At 40.4% G+C, this 18379-nt stretch overlaps 1 protein-coding gene across 1 annotated transcript; it reads right to left on the bottom strand.

Moving 5' to 3' along the window:
- Positions 1–1261: 1261 nt before the first annotated feature.
- LOC145419721 (uncharacterized) lies at positions 1262–17870 on the bottom strand. The gene is made up of 27 exons (XM_080288048.1): positions 17585–17870; positions 17023–17134; positions 15836–15959; positions 14343–14736; positions 14165–14242; positions 13975–14070; positions 13840–13893; positions 10043–10096; positions 9887–9940; positions 9761–9814; positions 9578–9631; positions 9437–9490; positions 9305–9358; positions 8834–8887; positions 8689–8733; positions 8558–8611; positions 8410–8463; positions 8266–8319; positions 8053–8124; positions 7932–7967; positions 6980–7024; positions 6866–6898; positions 4601–4747; positions 3941–4117; positions 3129–3219; positions 1930–2007; positions 1262–1668 (listed from the first exon to the last, which is right to left on the bottom strand). Exons 2-27 carry the CDS (start codon positions 17099–17101, stop codon positions 1466–1468), a joined length of 2292 nt encoding a protein of 763 aa, XP_080144174.1. The 5' UTR covers positions 17102–17134; positions 17585–17870; the 3' UTR covers positions 1262–1465.
- Positions 17871–18379: the final 509 nt, after the last annotated feature.

Genomic DNA, 18379 nt, shown 5'->3' with positions numbered 1-18379 from the left:
GAGGATGACCATCTACTTTTGATGGGCTTTGCAGAGGAGACAAACATAAGACACTGAGAGGAGCCACACACAGCGTTCCACGTGTGTTTCTTCTTTCTTCATCAGATTTGGACAGTGGAAAGAAATCTTTTTTCTCAACTCATTGACTCCTTTGTGGGCTGCAGGATTAATGGGACCTTTCCAGCATGAATGGATCACAAAGCAGGGAAATGCCCCGCGTAGGGCGTTGGCCAACTACACGGCAAATACAGATAGATAGACTCAGCACCTCTTACCCGCGAGCAATTTAGAGCCTTTCCACTTAAGCAGCACCTTTTTCAGCTGGAAAGTCCACAAAAGGCTGAGACTGAGCCAACTCTGCTGCACTGCTGTGAAGCAAAAGCTTTGTAACAGTAGTTAAAGAGCTACTCTGTAGGAAACATTGCAGCTTGTGTCATTGTTGTAGGATTTTGAAACGTTTTGCTCGTTGAATGCAAGGACTCACAGATGTGTAAAATTCAAAAGGCTGAAAAGTACACCAACACCCGATTTTATTAAAATGCATCATGGTGACTGTGATGGCTGTTGGCAAATGTTATAAGAAAATTCAGTAAGTGCATCTTTGTGTGGGATTTTTCTGCTTCGAGGAGTTTCTGGAAACACCCATCCAGAGTTAAAAATACATTTTTAATTGGGGTTTCATTTTTCCATGTCTAATACAAAATGAACAATCACAGATTTCTTATTTCAAATAAGACTACAGTCTTCGTACTTACTTGCTGTAGTGATGGTTGCTGTAAATCAGTTTACAGGGTTTGGAGATAGGAAAATCTGTGAATGCAGTGCAAAACCCCTCAACAAAGGTAATAATTATTCACAAGAAATCAAAAACCCAAACTTGATATTACGTTCCAAGTTGGCACCCTATTCAAACACTGCATGTTGCTCACCGAGTCCAAACACCAAGAATGTTTCTCTTTGCTTTTGGAACACTTTAAGCATTTAGTAACATCGTCTGACCCAGACAATTAAAGCAATGATAATAATAATAATATTAAAATACAGATAAATCTCTTCCAGACTTTTGGAAAGATTCAATTCCGATATTACTGAAGGGGAATGTACTGTTGTGGAATTTGTGCAGCACACTAACGTCACACTAGCATCCAGTGCCAGTTTACAAAAATACATGCACAGTGTAGCAATTGATTAAGAATTAATTAGCAATTATTAGCAACCATCAAACATTACATGGTTGTTGCACACACAATAACATGCTCTCTTACCAAAAATGGATTTTTATTATAAAGATGTGTAATTTTGTTTTTTACAAATATATTTTTTGCACCACTTTTGTTCTCACACGATCAGTTCACGTTTGATTTGCATATTTACATTAAATTTAAATGTATCGTATCAGATTCTAACAAACATCATGCATGTTTTATTCCTTTAAGGTCAGTATTGAACATCTATATTTCTTCATCTATGGCTGATTCCTCAACCTTCGCTCTGCTGGCTGCGGTGTCCCACCAGTGGAGTTCAGCTGAGCACACCCAGAGGTGACGCACACACCTGGAGGTCCTCTAAGACCCGGATGGCCCCTGAGCCCAGGCCGGCCCGTATGCCCCCTTTGACCCTGCCTTCCAGGCTGGCCATTGAAGGCTCTGCCAGGACGTCCACGCTGACCTGCGACGGAGTCAAAAATATTGTTTAGTCTTCAGTTCGTGCAGTCTGCTCAGTGAGCTGAGTAATGCTTCTTGTGCAGATTCCAAGACCAGCGTACTTCCAGAGAAAAATCATTTCATTCTGTCCAAGAAGTACTCATGTTACTGTACACCAGCCCCTTTTCCCTGGAATTTAAAACTAAGAATAAGCTGAACATGCTTAGCAAAGATGTCGACATCAGTTGATGCCTTAATTTCAGTTAAAAAGAAAAGTAAAAAGTACCCTTTGGTCCAGGGTCTCCAGTATTACCAGGCAGGCCGTAACCCTTGGCTCCTTTATCACCTTGCTCTCCTCTGTCACCTGCAATCAAAACACACACGTAGATGCATGAGTTCAAGAAAGATCTATATGTTTGGGCTGCTAGACTACTCTTTACATCATTTCCGCTTCGCCATGCTCTCAAACTTAAGTAGTCATCACTCTGGTCCACTCATTTTCTTGGCTGCCTCATATGAACCAATCAGCCTCTTTCCCTTTAATTCTCAGTACTCTTCTGTCACTCTGTCTTTTAGCCTCACTTCTGTGTGTGACCCAGCTTCTTCCCATCTCCACCTCATCTTGGCCAGACAGAGATCCTCATCCAAGTCTACACATGCTTCATCTTTGCCACCATCAGCATCTAGACGCCGCTATGTAGCTTAACTGGAGTGTAATTGCCAGAGTTCTGACTTTACTACTCAAACTCTATATTTCAGGAAATCATGTTCAGTTCCTTTCTGAACTCTACTAATGACCAAGCTGTTGATGTTGATTAAACACCATACGTGTTACTGAGATCACTGGTAAATTAATGTTTAAAACACCTTATAAATATTCTTCAGTTTCATTGGCCTGGCAGGGGTATGACCGTGACATCACACTCAGGCCTCAAACCATAAATAAGAAAATGTACACGTTCATGACCAGGAGCTGAGCAACCAAACTGTGCACACGGCTAAAACTTGATGTTGATTATCTATATCAGATATTATGACATCATCATGTTGCTCAAAAATATGATCACACAGAGCACACCTGGACCCTGAGCCCTTGAAGGGTGCAGGTAGATGCTGGGCTGGTGGAACGCTTAAAAGACTCAAGAGATTTCTTTTTCAGTAGTGTCCATTTGGGACATGATTCTACAACAGTGCAAAATCTGTGATGCAGCGCAGCTCAATTTGCTGCCCTGAAGAACTTGAAAAAGAGTCAGACACCATGTATTTTGAGTAAGCGTTCCATTCATAATGTACTGATGTATTTCTGGGGGGTTTTGTCCTGATGGTAAGAGGCCAAAAAATAAAATGATGTCTGTTTAAGTATAGGATATCATAGCCTTCTTTCCAGCACGTATTCTACCTAAAATAAACCTTGATTAGTTATTATTTTTTCATGTATATTAGACTGTATTCATAAATACAGTCTCCCTTGTTTGTTATCCATACCTGCTTCTCCTTTTCGGCCTGCTTCTCCAGCTTCTCCGTAGAATCCCGGTGGGCCCACTTCTCCTTCCGTGCCATGATTACCAGGATCCCCCTGACAACATCATCAACAGGAAAACACATTGTTAATCTTTTGAGTGTTTTCAGCTTGAACCTGGCCACCACTTAAGTCCTGTTTCACCTCTAACCAGCTCTGAACAAAAAGTCTGAAAAGATTTATTTGGCTGATAACTCAATACTCTGATGGGAAAACACTGCATTTTATTGGTGCATCACTTGTTTTAGCACCAAACGCCACAACATCAGGCTTACCATCCAAAATCGAATATAGAGGAATATTTTTATATAGTCATGGTTTCAAGAACATTTATCAGCCAGAGAGTTATTGTGATTAGGAGTTGTGGGACATGAATTGATTCTACACTGTAAAATAATGTGGAAAAGCCTTTCTAATCCAAGGACAGCCTTGATACTTTCCAAAAACCATGCAAAACAGACCAAGTGTCTAGTCTGTGACTCCTTATTTGTCCTCATGGAGACGTGGAAAATTGTAATGTTTTCATTCCAAGCTTTTCTGCCAAATACTTCAGCTCTCTTAGTCCAGTCCAGACCTTCGCAATGTGTTTGCATTTTACTCAGCCAGGCAGACAATAATGAACAATGTATGGAGAATGTACTTGGATTCTGACAGTGTGTTTAAGCTAAAGGTCTGCACAGGACATGTGCAAATTTTTTTTCTTTTTTTTTATAGTAAATGTTCCTAGAGTGTAGACTGATATGTCTTGAACAGTGAACACCCAAAGTGTAAAACTCACAGGTGGTCCGGGGGGTCCTTTCTGTCCAGGGGGACCAGGGGCACCCATGGGAACATCCCCGTACAGAGGACAGACAGCAGCACATGTCCTCTTCACTGAGTTGGCAAACATGGACATCTGCTCCAGGACCACTTTCTTACAAACCTCAATCACGTGTTGAGCAGGGAGGGTCGGACCCTGTGTAAGAAATCATTACCACATCCATCACTGGAAGGATTCCAACCACGGGACATGTAAAATGGATTATTACAGGACGGGGCACGCTGAAGCAACGGCTGCCTCTCTGAGGGAAATGCAGCGAACAAAGCCAACAATATTTCCCGAGGCTCATTATGGATTTATAGCCACACTAAACGAAACTCTTGCTGTGACTCACTACTAACTGCAGGCTAATGAGACACTGTTTAAATGTGTTCTTGACACCAAAGCTGTTACCAAACACTGTGTGTGCCAGTCAGTGTAACTACTAGAGCAAATGATTACTCTGCGCTTTCTGTGCCATTTTTCACAGAACGATGACGTGCCAATTATAGTAGAGACTGCTTTTCATGTCAGTTACAGAGCTAAATACAAACAGTACTACTCTATACTGTAAGCATTTAAATGTTATTTGTATCAGCCAAAAAAAAAAAAAAAGCCGGAGGCTTGTATTTTACTTACTGGGGGACCCGGCGGCCCCTGAAAACCATCAGGTCCAAGTTCACCTCGAACACCCTTGACTCCGACAGGACCTGAACGTCCAGGTGGGCCTGCAGGCCCGCGCTTCCCTCGTCCTCCCCGAGGACCCTGCTTACCCCTGTCTCCAACCTACACAGGATGTTAACAACATCAGCAGGACACGATTAAGGATGGAGCAAGCGTATACGTCAGGATACAACATGTAATCACTTCTGCATGGATGCAAGCTTTATGGAAAGCATTAACTGCTTAAAATCTGAATGATATGAATGGTTATAGGTTTAGGGACAAATGTTATACTGAATACAGGAAATAAAGAAAGTGTAAACAGACATTTAAAGAGTAAAATCTTTCAACCTCCCAAAACCTGCCCTGGAAGTATAATGTATAAATATATTTTTAAAAAAACATGATATTTTTATGGACGTTTGAAAATAGAAATTAAATCCGGCAGAGAGCTTTGAGAAATGTGCAGAATTCATTTTAGTGCATTTGTGCTTCTGTTCTTATCACATTGACAGATGTTCTAAATATGTTTGGAATGTTATTTAATGGATTCGTATCATGTGACGATCGGATTTTCTAATCGCCGTAGCTGCAGAAATATTATAGTGTTAGGAAACTCCACACCTGCACAACTCCTCTCTTCAGTGACTCAACTAATCACAACTAGCCTGATATATTAAATCGGAGAACTGGGTTGATTGCAAATGACAGCTTATAGTGACAGAAAAAAGGTTCGTGATCCCTCTGGAATTCCCAGGAATTCTGAATTGATTATTCCTAAAATGTGCTCTAATCACAGTTATAGCTGCAAATTAAACTAATAACACAGAAACATTTGTACTTTTCATGCCTTTATTCAACGCATTGAGTAATCACTCAGCGCATTCTCCTTTACTGGCCAGGAAGTGTCTCCTTTCAGCAGACACTTCCTGCAGCTGCTTATGAGTCTTGAACAACAATAAAGAGGAAATTTGGACCATTGCTCCTACAATAAGTCTTTCAAAACATTTCTTGGATTGTTCTTGATGGAACGGACCTCATCAAGTCAAGCCAAAGCTCAACTGAGTCAAGATCAGCAATCGAAATCAGAAAAGGGATTTTTTGTTTCCCCTCCCCCTTTTCCATAATTCTTGTGCTGTCTTACTCGTCTGCTTTGGGGTATTGTCCTAAGCTTATGTGATGCTGCCCTCACATTCACCTGTACAATTTATCTCAATGGCTGCACGTCTTTCAGAGGTAAGGCAGCAAAACAATTCCAAATCATGATACTCCCTACACCATCTGTGGTTGGGATGAAGTTTGGGTGTTGCTGAGCAGTTCCATTATTTCCACTTAAGTCTCATCTGTGGCAGAACAGAGTCTCAGATGTGTTGTGGAACATCTCCGTGGACATTTGTAAACTGAGGACGTGTTGCAAAGTGCAATTCCAGTAACATCATTCTTATTTTTAAGTCTTCTCAAGTGGCATTTAAACACTGTAGCAAGTTTTATTAAAGTGTTTTTTTGTTACCACCGAGCTCTTTGCAGGTTGTGCTCTTGATGTGATCATTGGAGAAGACTTTTGCTTAAGAAAAGTAGCAACAGTGTTCAGTTTTATCCATTTTTTTCTTACTTTGGCTTGAACACCTTGAAAAGTGTACTAGAAAGCAAGATTAATGACTTAGCAAAGTAGGTCGAGCCTAGAGTTGGGAGTTTTCAGTGTCACAGAGGTGACCTGACCTGGCTAGATCATTATGGCAACTTATGTTGAACACATAACTTGGTCTTTAGTAGATCATGTTCAGAATTGTGTTCAATGAATACAATTAATTTCACTTCAATTTTGTGACAAACTAAAGCTATTTCCATATCTCCTTTATTAGACTATGGGAACTCAACAAACTGAGAAACCTTTAATTTTCAATTGTAGACAATGCACTTTAAAATTTCAGAATTCTTAGAAACAAGCAGCAGCACAGTGAGCACACTAAGGGGTAATATGGATGCATAAACTCGTAAGAAGTGCAAAACTTATGTTGTAATTCTCTCTCACTTAGATGACACTGAGTCTGGAACTTCAAGTAATTACACAGCGTGCAAAACGTTTTTCCTGTAACTGCAATTGAACTCTTTAAATCAGTTTGTTCTTGAAATGAATGTTGTACACCAAGACTTTTAATCATTAGTCGGTGTTATAATTATTATGCTCCAATTTATCGTTAAGAAAAAAACACACATACAGTCTCATGTATGAAATCTCACCTGTCCTGCTGGGCCCTTAACTCCTTGTTCTCCCTTTAAAAAAAAATTAATTTGATGTTAAGATAGAAAAAATGAATATGTTGAGCAACAGGGAAAAGATAAGTAAGGCAGTACCTGTACACCTTTAACTCCTTTAATACCCTGGATTCCCGTGTCACCCTGTACAAGGCAAAAGAAAAATAACATTTTCATGATTTTTTGCAATTATTTTGGTTCATTATATTGATCACATTCACACTGAGCAGTCCCACACATACTTTAGCAGGTTAGTCCCATACACTAAAGTCCAACACTGTTAGCTACTCTACTCTATCATTTTTTGCCAGTGTTCATCCCACATCCACTGTGGGCTGACAGCTGAGATGATCCAGTTGTAGAGCTATGAAATATTTCAATAAGCATATCTCCTGCATGCATTCTAATACCATATGTCCATCCATGCTGACCTTTACCAACCCATATGCGAAAGTCATGTTTGCAAATTGAAAACACTTCTGAACATGCTTTATTTTAAATTACTTTTCATTTATTGATTTATTTGTTACATAAATTATTTGTTTTTCTTCTTCATGTGAAGTAAAACAGTGGTTTCTGCATGAATATCTTCCCTTTTCATTGGTGTGGGATGTACTGTAAACACTGAGAGCAGGTCCTGTGGGGGAGTTTAGCACTTTTAGTGACCTCCTGTCCATATGGAGAGACAAAAATACACTGAGCCAACATGCCCTGAGCAGCAGCCTCTGATTTGACATATTAAACTGTTTCCTCGAACTCTACCAACTTATGTTACATTAGTGGGCAGCGAAATTAGGGATGGTTTATACAACATTATAAAAAAGTGCTGTCTAGTATCTAATTGGACCTACCATTGTTACCTAAATACAAGGTTGCTTTCCAAACCAGGAAAATGTCTTGGTTTGGACAGAGAATCCATCTGTAAATCTTAAATTCTATGTGGCTCATTGACCCAGCAAATGATTCCCAAATAGCCGCTATAATTGAACCATTAACAGTAATTTTGCCCCCATTTTATTTCTCAAATGGGTAATGGATAGGGATGTATTACCTTGGGCCCTCGTTTTCCAGGCATGCCCACATGTCCCTGTAAAAAGATGACATGGTTTAATAGCTCGAAGAAAATGAACTAGTGTTTGGAAGAGTTAAGAAAAGTCATCTGGAGCACTTACAGTGGGTCCAGGTGGGCCAATAAATCCAGGTCTTCCTGGCTTTCCTGCAGAACCCTTGTAACCTCTGGGGCCCTAGAGGATATAACATTTATTAACCAACCTAAGCTACAGCTTTATTCTTTGTCATTTCCCTTTAGGATGGCAAACTACTTTACAAACAAAATGGATTATGTGCTGTCTTTGGTGAATGAAATGCCTGAAAATGTGACTTACAGTTTGCCCTCTGGGACCTATTTCTCCTGGTGGCCCCAGGGTGCCTTTCTCCCCCTGTAAAAGGAACAAATGGCCAGATATTAATCTGCCAAAAAAAATACATTTTACACTTATTTACAAAACTTAACAATATCAGTGAGTTACCTTTGCTCCACTTTGTCCAAGTTTTCCGCTGAGGCCCTGTGGTCCTTGATAAGCCTGTAGAGAACAGATGACATTTACAGTATAATGATAAATGGGCACTGCTTCCAAAATTCTACATAAACATGTCATTATAAGAAGAATATAATACCTCTATTCCTGGATCACCATCTCTGCCAGGTAAGCCCGGATCTCCAATAATGCCCTAAGGAGACATATTATTTTTGCAAGTGCAAGTGAGCCCTCGGGTGTGATGCGCTGAGTGTGTTGGCAGTGAATTACCTTTGGTCCTATGGTGCCAGCTCTGCCCACAGGTCCTTGAATTCCCTAGATTTCAAGACAAAAACACTCATAAGAATTCAAAATTATGTTGTTATAAATTTAATCAAGCAAAATAATATATCCCCACGGTTGATCTGTGACTTACAGGTCCCCCCTTCAGTCCAGGAGTTCCCCTTTCTCCAGGATCTCCCACAATGCCCTGTAAATTCATCATACAAAGTGACATAAGTTAAAATGTTGCTTTATCTGCAATACATTTGTTTCAGTAGTAAATTAATAGGACGTGCCCTCATATAGTTCATGCAGTGTAGGTATCATGTAGGTTATCGCTGCAGTTCAAGCCCTTCTTCCAGTGACTCACCAGCTTACGTTAATATAGTTCAGGCCCTCAGATCTCAGCCAAAATCCAGCCACATGAACTAATGTTGTTTATGGAGACGGCACATAAGCCAAAAACATAGCTCTATTCCAGTGTTTTACAACATTAAAAATGATTTACGCGCCCTTCATGCTCACATAAGGGGATTTTGAAGGAAGCGCACAAAGACTGTAGAGTGGTTTTTTTTGTTTTGTTTTTTTTATGGATCATGGAAAAGGGAATCCCACAACCACCCACCTGCTTTCCTCTAAGCCCAGGTCGCCCTGTTGCACCAGAAGCCCCTTTTTCACCCTAAAAATAAAAACATAACAGTTTCAGATTATATAATATGAGGGAAAAATTAAGTAAACTGTCAGGAAACTTGAATACCTTAACTCCTTGAAACCCAGGAATCCCTTCATATCCTCTGATGCCTTTAATACCCTTCAAGGAGGTCAAAATGTTAGCTATACAGTAATTATATAATGATTTGCTTAAGGACTTACCACTGGGCCTGAAAGGTTAACTTACAGCTTCTCCCGATTTTCCAGTCTCTCCAATGTCTCCAGGTGGTCCTTGAATTCCCTGTAATTACAGTCAAATGTCAACATTAATTTCTTTGAGTCATCTATAAAGTTATATAGCTACAACAACAAACTTATAACTTCATTAAGTGGCTTGCCAATTAAAGCAAGAACTCAAAAGGGTTATTACCGTAAAGCCCGTTGCCCCTTTTAATCCTTTCAGCCCTTTGGGACCTCTGTCTCCCTGTTAACACAGCATCCCATTAATATTCATCATCATTTGTAAAATTCTGAGGTAAAGAAAATGATAAATTACCACTTGGCCCCAGGGTCCTCTCATTCCTTTCTCGCCTTTGATTCCTTCTTCACCCTGAGGATACATACATGCATACATGAGGCTTAATTAATGAATCTTGAGAACGAGCCAAAGTGAAGTGCAGCCCTGATGGGATCGTTTAAAGACAAATCTCACCTTTGGGCCTGGTTCGCCAATGTTGCCATAATCTCCTGTGTTCCCCCTTATGCCCTGCAAAATAAAGTTTGACTTAATCAAAAGCAAGACTTCTTGCACAACAGCTATTTGTTGGTGAAAGGCCCGGGGAGCAGCGTAAAATTTAATTAACGGTGACTGTTCTCACTGATTACAAGTTAATAAGATTTTTGTCGTTAAACTTTGGATACATCAGACTAAGAGTCTCTTACACTTCAGACTTTCATCCCTAATAAACACAAGGAGGAAAGGTGAAGTGCTAGAGAGATGAGTGACAGGGTGATTTGGGGCAGAAGGACAGCAGCAAGAGAGACAGAAAAAGGGAAGATCTTCAAGCTGGTGTCATATATGGTTTGGAGTGAGAGTTCAGATTGAGCAGTTTGGAGACAAAGTTAGAGAGCCGAGGCGGAGATGGTTTTGATATGTGCAGAGGAGGGAGAGTGGATATACTATACAAAGGATGTTGAAGATGGAGCTTCCAGGCAGGAGGAGAAAAAGACGACCACAGAGAAGAATCATGAATGTAGTGAAGGGGACCATGCAGAGTGTTGGTGTGACAGATGAGTCAGGGAAAGGGTGAGATTCAGGCAGATGATCCACTGTGGCAACCCCTAAATGGAGTAGCCAAAATGATCATTTGGCCACTGTAAGACAGAGCTAGAATAGAGAAAGAAACATCCATCCATTCACTTCCGCTTATCCTTTTCAGGGTTGTGGGGGGACTAGAGCCAATCCACAATGTCTTAGGGTGAGAGGCAGGGTACCTCCAGGGCAGGTCACCTGTCTGTCACAGGGCTAACACAAAGATGGAGACAACTATTCACACTCGCATTCACACCTATGGGCAATTTAGAGTTTCCAGTTAACCTATCCCCACTAACTGCATGTCTTTGGACTGTGGGAGGAAGCAGGAGTGCCGGGAGAGAACCCACGCAAATACGGGGAGAACATGCAAACTCCACACAGAAAGAAAAGGAACTCAGGACCTTCTTGCTGTGTGGCAACAGTGCTAGCCACCATGCCACTGGGCAGCAGAACACATTTTAAATAAAAATATAATTCTTTGCTTCCCTTTCCCACCATTAGCTAAAGTAGCAAAACCATTATCATTGTGTCAAAATGATAACGGGCGACCGTGGCTCAAGGGGTTAAGAATCACATCTGTAACCGGAAGGCCGCCGGTTCGATCCCTGGGCTCTCTGGCCTGGTCGTTGTGTCCTTGGGCAAGACACTTTACCCTACTTGCCTACTGGTGTTGGCCAGAGAGGCCGATGGCACGATATGGCAGCCTCGCTTCTGTCAGTCTGCCCCAGGGCAGCTGTGGCTACAACTGTAGCTGCCTCCACCAGTGTATGAATGTGAGAGTAAATGAATAGTGGTATTGTAAAGCGCTTTGGGTGCCTTGAAAAGCGCTATATAAATCCAATCCATTATTATTATTAAAACATAAGATTAAAAACACTGCAAAGTCTACCATATAATCAGTTGTTTGTTTTTGCATTATTTTTGCTTATTTTCCATTATGCAACATTATTATTATTATTATTATTATGCAACAAATTGGCCTAAATATCAGCTCTAAAGCTAAGGTTAATACCTTAGCTTTAGAGCTGATATTTAGACGCACAGCTGGTGAAAATAGCTTTCAGTAGAGAGTGGGACAAATGCTTTGTACAGTGTCACAGCAAATTATTTAGACAAACATAAAAGCAGCACACAGTAAATAATGTTCTTGGCAAATAAAGGAAGATTTGTTTTGCCTTTTTGTTTGTGTTTTAGAGAAAAAGCTGGCTATCTAGTTGTTAACCGTGTCTCTATATTCATCTGGTATTGATCTTTTGATTTAATTCCAAGCAGAAAGAAAAAAATGAGACAGTATATTTCCTAAAATGTCACATTATTGCTCTAAAAATTAGTCCCCAGCCAGAATAGAGTGAGTTTAGTTTAGCCCACTTTGACCTGGTGGGAGAGGTGGGAAAAACTTGGTTAGTCTCTTTTAAGATCAGTCATTTGGTGCTCATGTGTAATAGATAGGTGTAGTATCTATTTTATCATTGATTGATTTCTTTTTTTTAATCTTTTGATCTTAGACTAGACCATCTAATGCTAAGCTAACATTTTCAAGGCTAGAACTTCCAAGTATTAAGCTTACCATTTGGAACAAGTTTATTTATTTTTCTTACTGTCAAACTAGTCTGAGAATACAAATAAGTTTAAATACTGTAAATGTCAGCGCTCTCATATTAGTCACTTCAATGAAAAATATACACTAGCACTATTTAGGAAAGCTTGGTATAACATGGATCACTGTTGTTTGCACAGATGCTGAGTTCCTTAGTAGTAGAAGGAAAAGTGTTTCCCAATTGGCTGCATTTCACTAAGTCAGCAAACACATTAAGCAAGGCCAGGATGCCTTTGTCGTGACAGTTTATTTGTCTATCTCACTTAAAGCTGTCTTTACGCAGACTCAGCTGGATGGAGTTGAACCTCTAAACAGTGAGCCGAGAGGCATGACCTTGAACTTTATGACATATCAGAGGCAGTGAGGCTGAGAGGAGCAAAGGACCACCCACCACCTGAGATGGCCAGTTCATATCCTCTGTGCCAGGAAATGCCCTCGTCAGATGCCAGCAGGGAAGGAGATAATCAAGCTGGGGTTGTGTACTTCACAAGCCAGCAGGAGATCAAAACTCTAACCACTTACACAAGACAGATGTTTATTCCCAGAGGCGCTACAGCCGCAATTTGGGACATGAATAATGTAGCATGTACACTTCTGGAAATGTGCTCTAAGTGTATGTGAGTCGACACTCAGGCAGCATGGGAGATTTCTTTGAGAGCAAAGGGCATGTTAAAAAGCCAAACTGACGCACAAGTATAAAAAAAATGCTCCTTCTTTAAACACATGTTCAGAGACTTTCTGATCCGTGCCAATAACAGTGACTGCTAAGCATCAAAGAGATTAACAAGTCATAAATTTAAAGTGGAAATAATCACATCTGCAGCTCTCTGAAGGATAGAAAAGTGAGAGTATTTATTCATTCACTGATGCATGTATAACTGGCTCCGTTAGCCTAATGCTTTAATCTTTCGAATTTTCTGACACCTTTTCTCTTTTTCCCAAATCAGTCCTCCTCTTGTAAAAGAATTTGCCTTTTAGAGAAACAATACATTTGACAATTTTTACACAAGAGTTAAGCAGTCTAATGCCACTCATTACCAAGCACTCGGAGGGCATGGTTATTGCTCAACTGCCTTGTTTTCCTGTGTGTGGGATTCATTACGTTTGGCACGGTTTCTTCCAAATGGGAAAGCAAAACCATTACAAATCCTGTGATCGTTTGCCAGTTTGAGTTTAATCCTGTATTCTAAAACAACAGCGCCTAAATTTTAAGATGTAAATGCATATTTCAGAGCTACAACAACAGCTTATTGTCGCATCCATGTTGGTTCATGTTTATCTAGGATTCTTCAACATGAGTTTTCGAACTGTGAATGGAGCCCCCGTGTTTACTATCGCTAAGCGCTTCTGCTTCCAGATCTGTTTCCATCCTGTCGTCTCTCAGTTGTGCCTCTGTTGCCATTTTCCACAGCTTTGCTGCTGTCTCACGAATGAAAGTTTTACAGTCTCCCTCACCCACAAGCCAGCTTAACTCTTTATTGAGCGGCAAGAGGAAGAAGATTCTGCTCATGCTGAGAATACGTGATGTATTGTATACTGCAGTATGCATTCATCCAGTGAGGTTTGACGCTTTCATGGAATATTGTATATTTTTTACCCAGTTCCCTGGTCTCCCTGGGTCTCCATCCTCTCCCGGAAGGCCTCTATGACCCTGCAGAAGAATAAAAAATATGGCATGACAGATTCAACTTGTCTGTCAACTTGAGCCAGTTGCATGCAGAATGACATTCACCTTTGGTCCTGGAGCGCCCTGGATGCCAGGCTGCCCATGCATACATTTGCAAGAGGGTCTTCCCCCTGTGAGGCCGATCACTGCATATCCTCCACACTGCAATGGACATATAGGTAACCATGTGACTCCACACATACTCCACACCTATCACTAAAAACAGAGATGCAGTAATGTTAGATGGATGACTCACCACGCTCGAGAGCTCACAGCAACCTTCTGAATAGGCCTTTTCTGGGTCACATGACACTTCCATCTGCTGTAAATCCACCTTGAAAGAAACGGAAGATAATATGAGAAAATAAAGCTATATAAAAAAAATCAAAACAAAGACTAGTTAAGATAATTGCAAATGCAAAGTGTCAACATACAGACACAGAGCGATCTCCTGCAGCACGCTTTACAATGGAGGTATATCCTTGGTGGATGATTGGCCTTGGCTCATCAATGGACTCCACTCTGATCTCTTCACAGTCTATCAGCAGTTTCACCTGGCTGCCCTTCACACTCAGTCCTACCTTGTGCCACTCTCCATCAAAGACCTTCTCCACACCATGGAAGGTCCTCAGCATCTGGCTCCCATGGGGGCTTGTGAAGAAGAAGTCTAAGGAACGTGTATCACCCTGGAACCGAAGGCCAACCTGCTCTTGTCCCTCAGGGTCACTGATCTGCCACAGGTTCCAGGACTCCTTGGCAGTGTCTTTGGTCGCCCTAAATGTTGCAATGACCGAGTAGTCGGAGGGAAGTCCATCTGGGTACACGTCGCTGTGGCACAAGAATCAGGTTTAGAGGGCTGGGTGACTAAACAGAGGGTACTTTATTTCAAAAATCAGCAAAAAAATTCTGGGAATTTAATAGTTTTATTTTATATGAAGAAGTAAAAACTGAGACACTTGAACTATGGTGGTGGTGGAGTTTTATATATCACTAGTGCCAAAGTTAGCTTGGTAGCTAATCTACAGCTGTAGTCTGCACAAAACTAAAAAGGAAAAAAAATGTTAAAATGCATTTTCTACATAATAAAGTGTCAATCGATGTTGCTAAGCTTTTAAAACAGATGTTTTAAACGGTGAACTTGCACAAAGGCAGGACCTCCCTCTCTGAGCAAAACGAAGCCATCATTAACACCTGTGATTTTCCTACTGTGACAAGTTAAATTCTCTGATGTGAAAAAGCTCTACTGTGGGAACTTGACCTGCAGTGACACCTGTACCAGAATCCTACACCACAGTTGTTTGTTCATACTGCAGACACAACACAGTTGTCAGTGTTAAGTTGTTCAACAAAGAGAAATTTAACACCAGTCTTGAAAGATTAAAGGACTCAGCTCCGTTTGCACTCCTGACCAGATGCAGTGTGATCAGAGGTGTCCTCTGCTGCACCTGTGACCACACCTGATATTCAGTGTGCACTCCTACACACACCTTGGTTACACCACTTGAGATCCGTATCAAGTAATATATTATATGAAAGGGAATGAAGAGAGCTGTACAACAAACTTTTTTATTTTGTCAGCATGATGCCCTAGGATTTCACAATGACGCCTTATGGTTTGGCAAAATCGCACACGGATAACTATATCTTTATATTCTCAAGTTTTCACAGCTTATAGAAGCTAAAGATTTCAGGCAGTTCTGCTCCAGTCATATGAATAAAGATAATTAAAAGTCAGCATGTAATGCCTCAAGGTCATAGGCCAAAGGTCAGACATCAGCCAATAAGAGGAGGCTGACATCCTCATATTATAATAAAACAACATAAAACATCAAAGTTTTAGTGTAGACCTTCGGGGGAAGTTCTCAGAGTGCTCTTAAGCTAGTTTTTAATTATTTCTAAGCTCTAGTGAGGTTTAGCAGATCTGTACCTCATGGACTTCTGTAGATGGATGGAGGGGTTGATACGGTAGGCCACTGCCTCAGGTTGAGAGCCGTCCACCCTCCTCACTCCTCTTGAGTCAGGCACATGAAACTCCTCCAGTAAGTCAAAACCTCGCAGCACAAACACTCAGGTTAGTTTGCTTTATAACTGGTTGAGCATCAAAGGTGTTGGACTATTTCTGAATCTTACGTCACTGCTGATATCACCGACTTTTATTAGATAGATGCATTACTCAGTGTTGTTATTAATGCCATCTAATCAGTGAGGTAATCCATTAAACCCATTAGCACAACAAGGCTGTTTCTTTTCCTTCATGGGTGAATTTAACCACTAAATTTTAAACACTGGATGCTTTGTACTGCACTCTGAATGAGATCAGCATTGCTGCAGAATTTCCTGTAAATGTTCAGATTAAAGCTGGGGAATGTTTATGATTACAGACACTGTGACCTAAATATACACCTGCTAAGAAATTTTAGCCTTAGATTTTTTTGGAAAACACTGTTGCCAGGTTATTTTTATGTGAATTGGCTTGTTTGTGACTTTAATCTGTGGATACTGAACAGGACACCATAGCTAAGAAAATGTAAAAAAAAAAAAAATGTTTCAGGCTGCACACTCTTTGGCTCCAAATAGTAATCTAATCCTCAAAACATTTGTTCCTGATTTCTCTCATTTTTTTTTTTTTTTTTTTTTTGCTGCTCTGTTTTCTATCAAAAGAAATAAAAACACAACGATAACTGTTTTTTAGTGATAGCGTAACTCTGCTGCAGGAGTTCAAAGTTTAATGTGCAAATCTTAACCCTAGATTGACCTCTGCACACCTTTTACTGTGCATATTGGCATGGAGCAGCTGTTGGACCAGGCACTGGGCTGACAAACAGTGACATCTGCTGGTCAGAATACAGTAGTGGGCTACCGTTTAGAAAAAAAGAAAAAGAAAAAAACAACTAATTCTTAATATGATATTTAGGATTATAACTGCCGTTTACTTTTTTTTAACCACAAAGGGCTGATCTGAGATTAGATGGCATCATGTATAACAAGAGCTGCACCCACACAATCAACCAACACCTGTCTACATTTGGTTATGATACATAAAAAATTGTTCTTTTTATACATTCGAAAATAGGCAGTAATATGAGGTTACGCATTTAAAAAATGCAAACTTACTTGGCAACTTTTGACACTGGGCCAGTCGCAAAAGAGAAAAGAGAGCCACAAACACCAGCATATTTTTCTGAGCTGGCATTTTCAGTTTTTTGATGTCTGGAATTATAAGTGCCTGTAATACAGCAATTAAACAAACCAATAATTCTAAGAGATCAGGTCGCACACTATGTTAATATAGGCTTTGTGAAACCCTCCGATGTCTTCCAAAAGTACTCCCTACCCATGCACAAAGGTTAAAGATATCAAAAGAATAGAAGGAAACTAAGAGTAATAATAATACCAATAAGAAAGCATTTTTCTGACTATGTTTTATTGCAAGATTATCTTCAGTATGAGCTGTAGTTACAGCTTTGCCTACGCAAATGATTTGCAGTTTAAGCACCTAGATTGTTACCTATACTATGATTACAAAACTAGATAACATGTGTAACTGATCCAATTAAAATGTCCTCAGCTCAACAACCTGATATAATTTATTGCTTTTAAAACTTTCCTGCTACCTCCTTAAATTGTATTAAATGTAAAAGTTAAGAAAACTGTATGGAATATTAGAATTACTTACATATTCCTGTGAAGCTTCTGGGAGTTCCCGTTGATGGATCTTTCCCAGTTTCTGGTGTGTGGATTTAAACCGTTCTAAAGTGCCATCACAGGGCCAGTGTTTGAGCTGAGCAGGAGGATCATTCAATCACAGGATCCCTGAGAACCCCTGAGCTCCACTCCACCTTTGGTCCCCAGAGGATCCTTCTCTTCTCATACGTCAGCCAGACCTAAGACGACTAAACAGCCCTGCGTCACCACATTGAAGAGGTGCAGGCATACTTCATGCAAGTTAAAACTACTGAAATGATGCTTCAGTGTTGGAAACTAATCCTGTCCTTGAACTTTGATCAAAATTTTGATCAGTTATGCTAAAAAATAGTTGAATTTAGTGATTTGCCTTCGGAAAATCAGTTTCTCTGAGAGAAAGATGCAGTATGTCACAGCTAAACACAAGACGCTCTGCAAACATTCCATGTAGAAAAGATCACACCTTCAATCTAACCCGCCACTGCACCTAAACACTGCTGAATTATACTGCATACAATAAATACCTGCAACACATGAAAAAAACCCCCAAAAAACAAAACATAAACTGTTCTGTTTTTGCTTAATAAAACAAGTTCCCATTTCCGAAGTTCTCCAGCTTATGTAAAAAAAAATTGACAGACAAACAGAGATGACGAGAAATATCCATCCAGTCTCTTTCACTTATCCAAATCAAGGTTGCGGGGAGGCCGGAGCCTATTCAGGGAAATCTTTCAGACAGCTATTGAGAGATTGGCTGGTGGTGTGACCAACATCAGAGCTACAGGGC

The sequence above is a fragment of the Astatotilapia calliptera genome, chromosome 13 (genome assembly GCF_964374335.1).
Source record: "Astatotilapia calliptera chromosome 13, fAstCal68.1, whole genome shotgun sequence".
Classification (NCBI taxonomy): domain Eukaryota; kingdom Metazoa; phylum Chordata; class Actinopteri; order Cichliformes; family Cichlidae; genus Astatotilapia; species Astatotilapia calliptera.
This window is presented reverse-complemented; position numbering and strand designations above follow the sequence as displayed.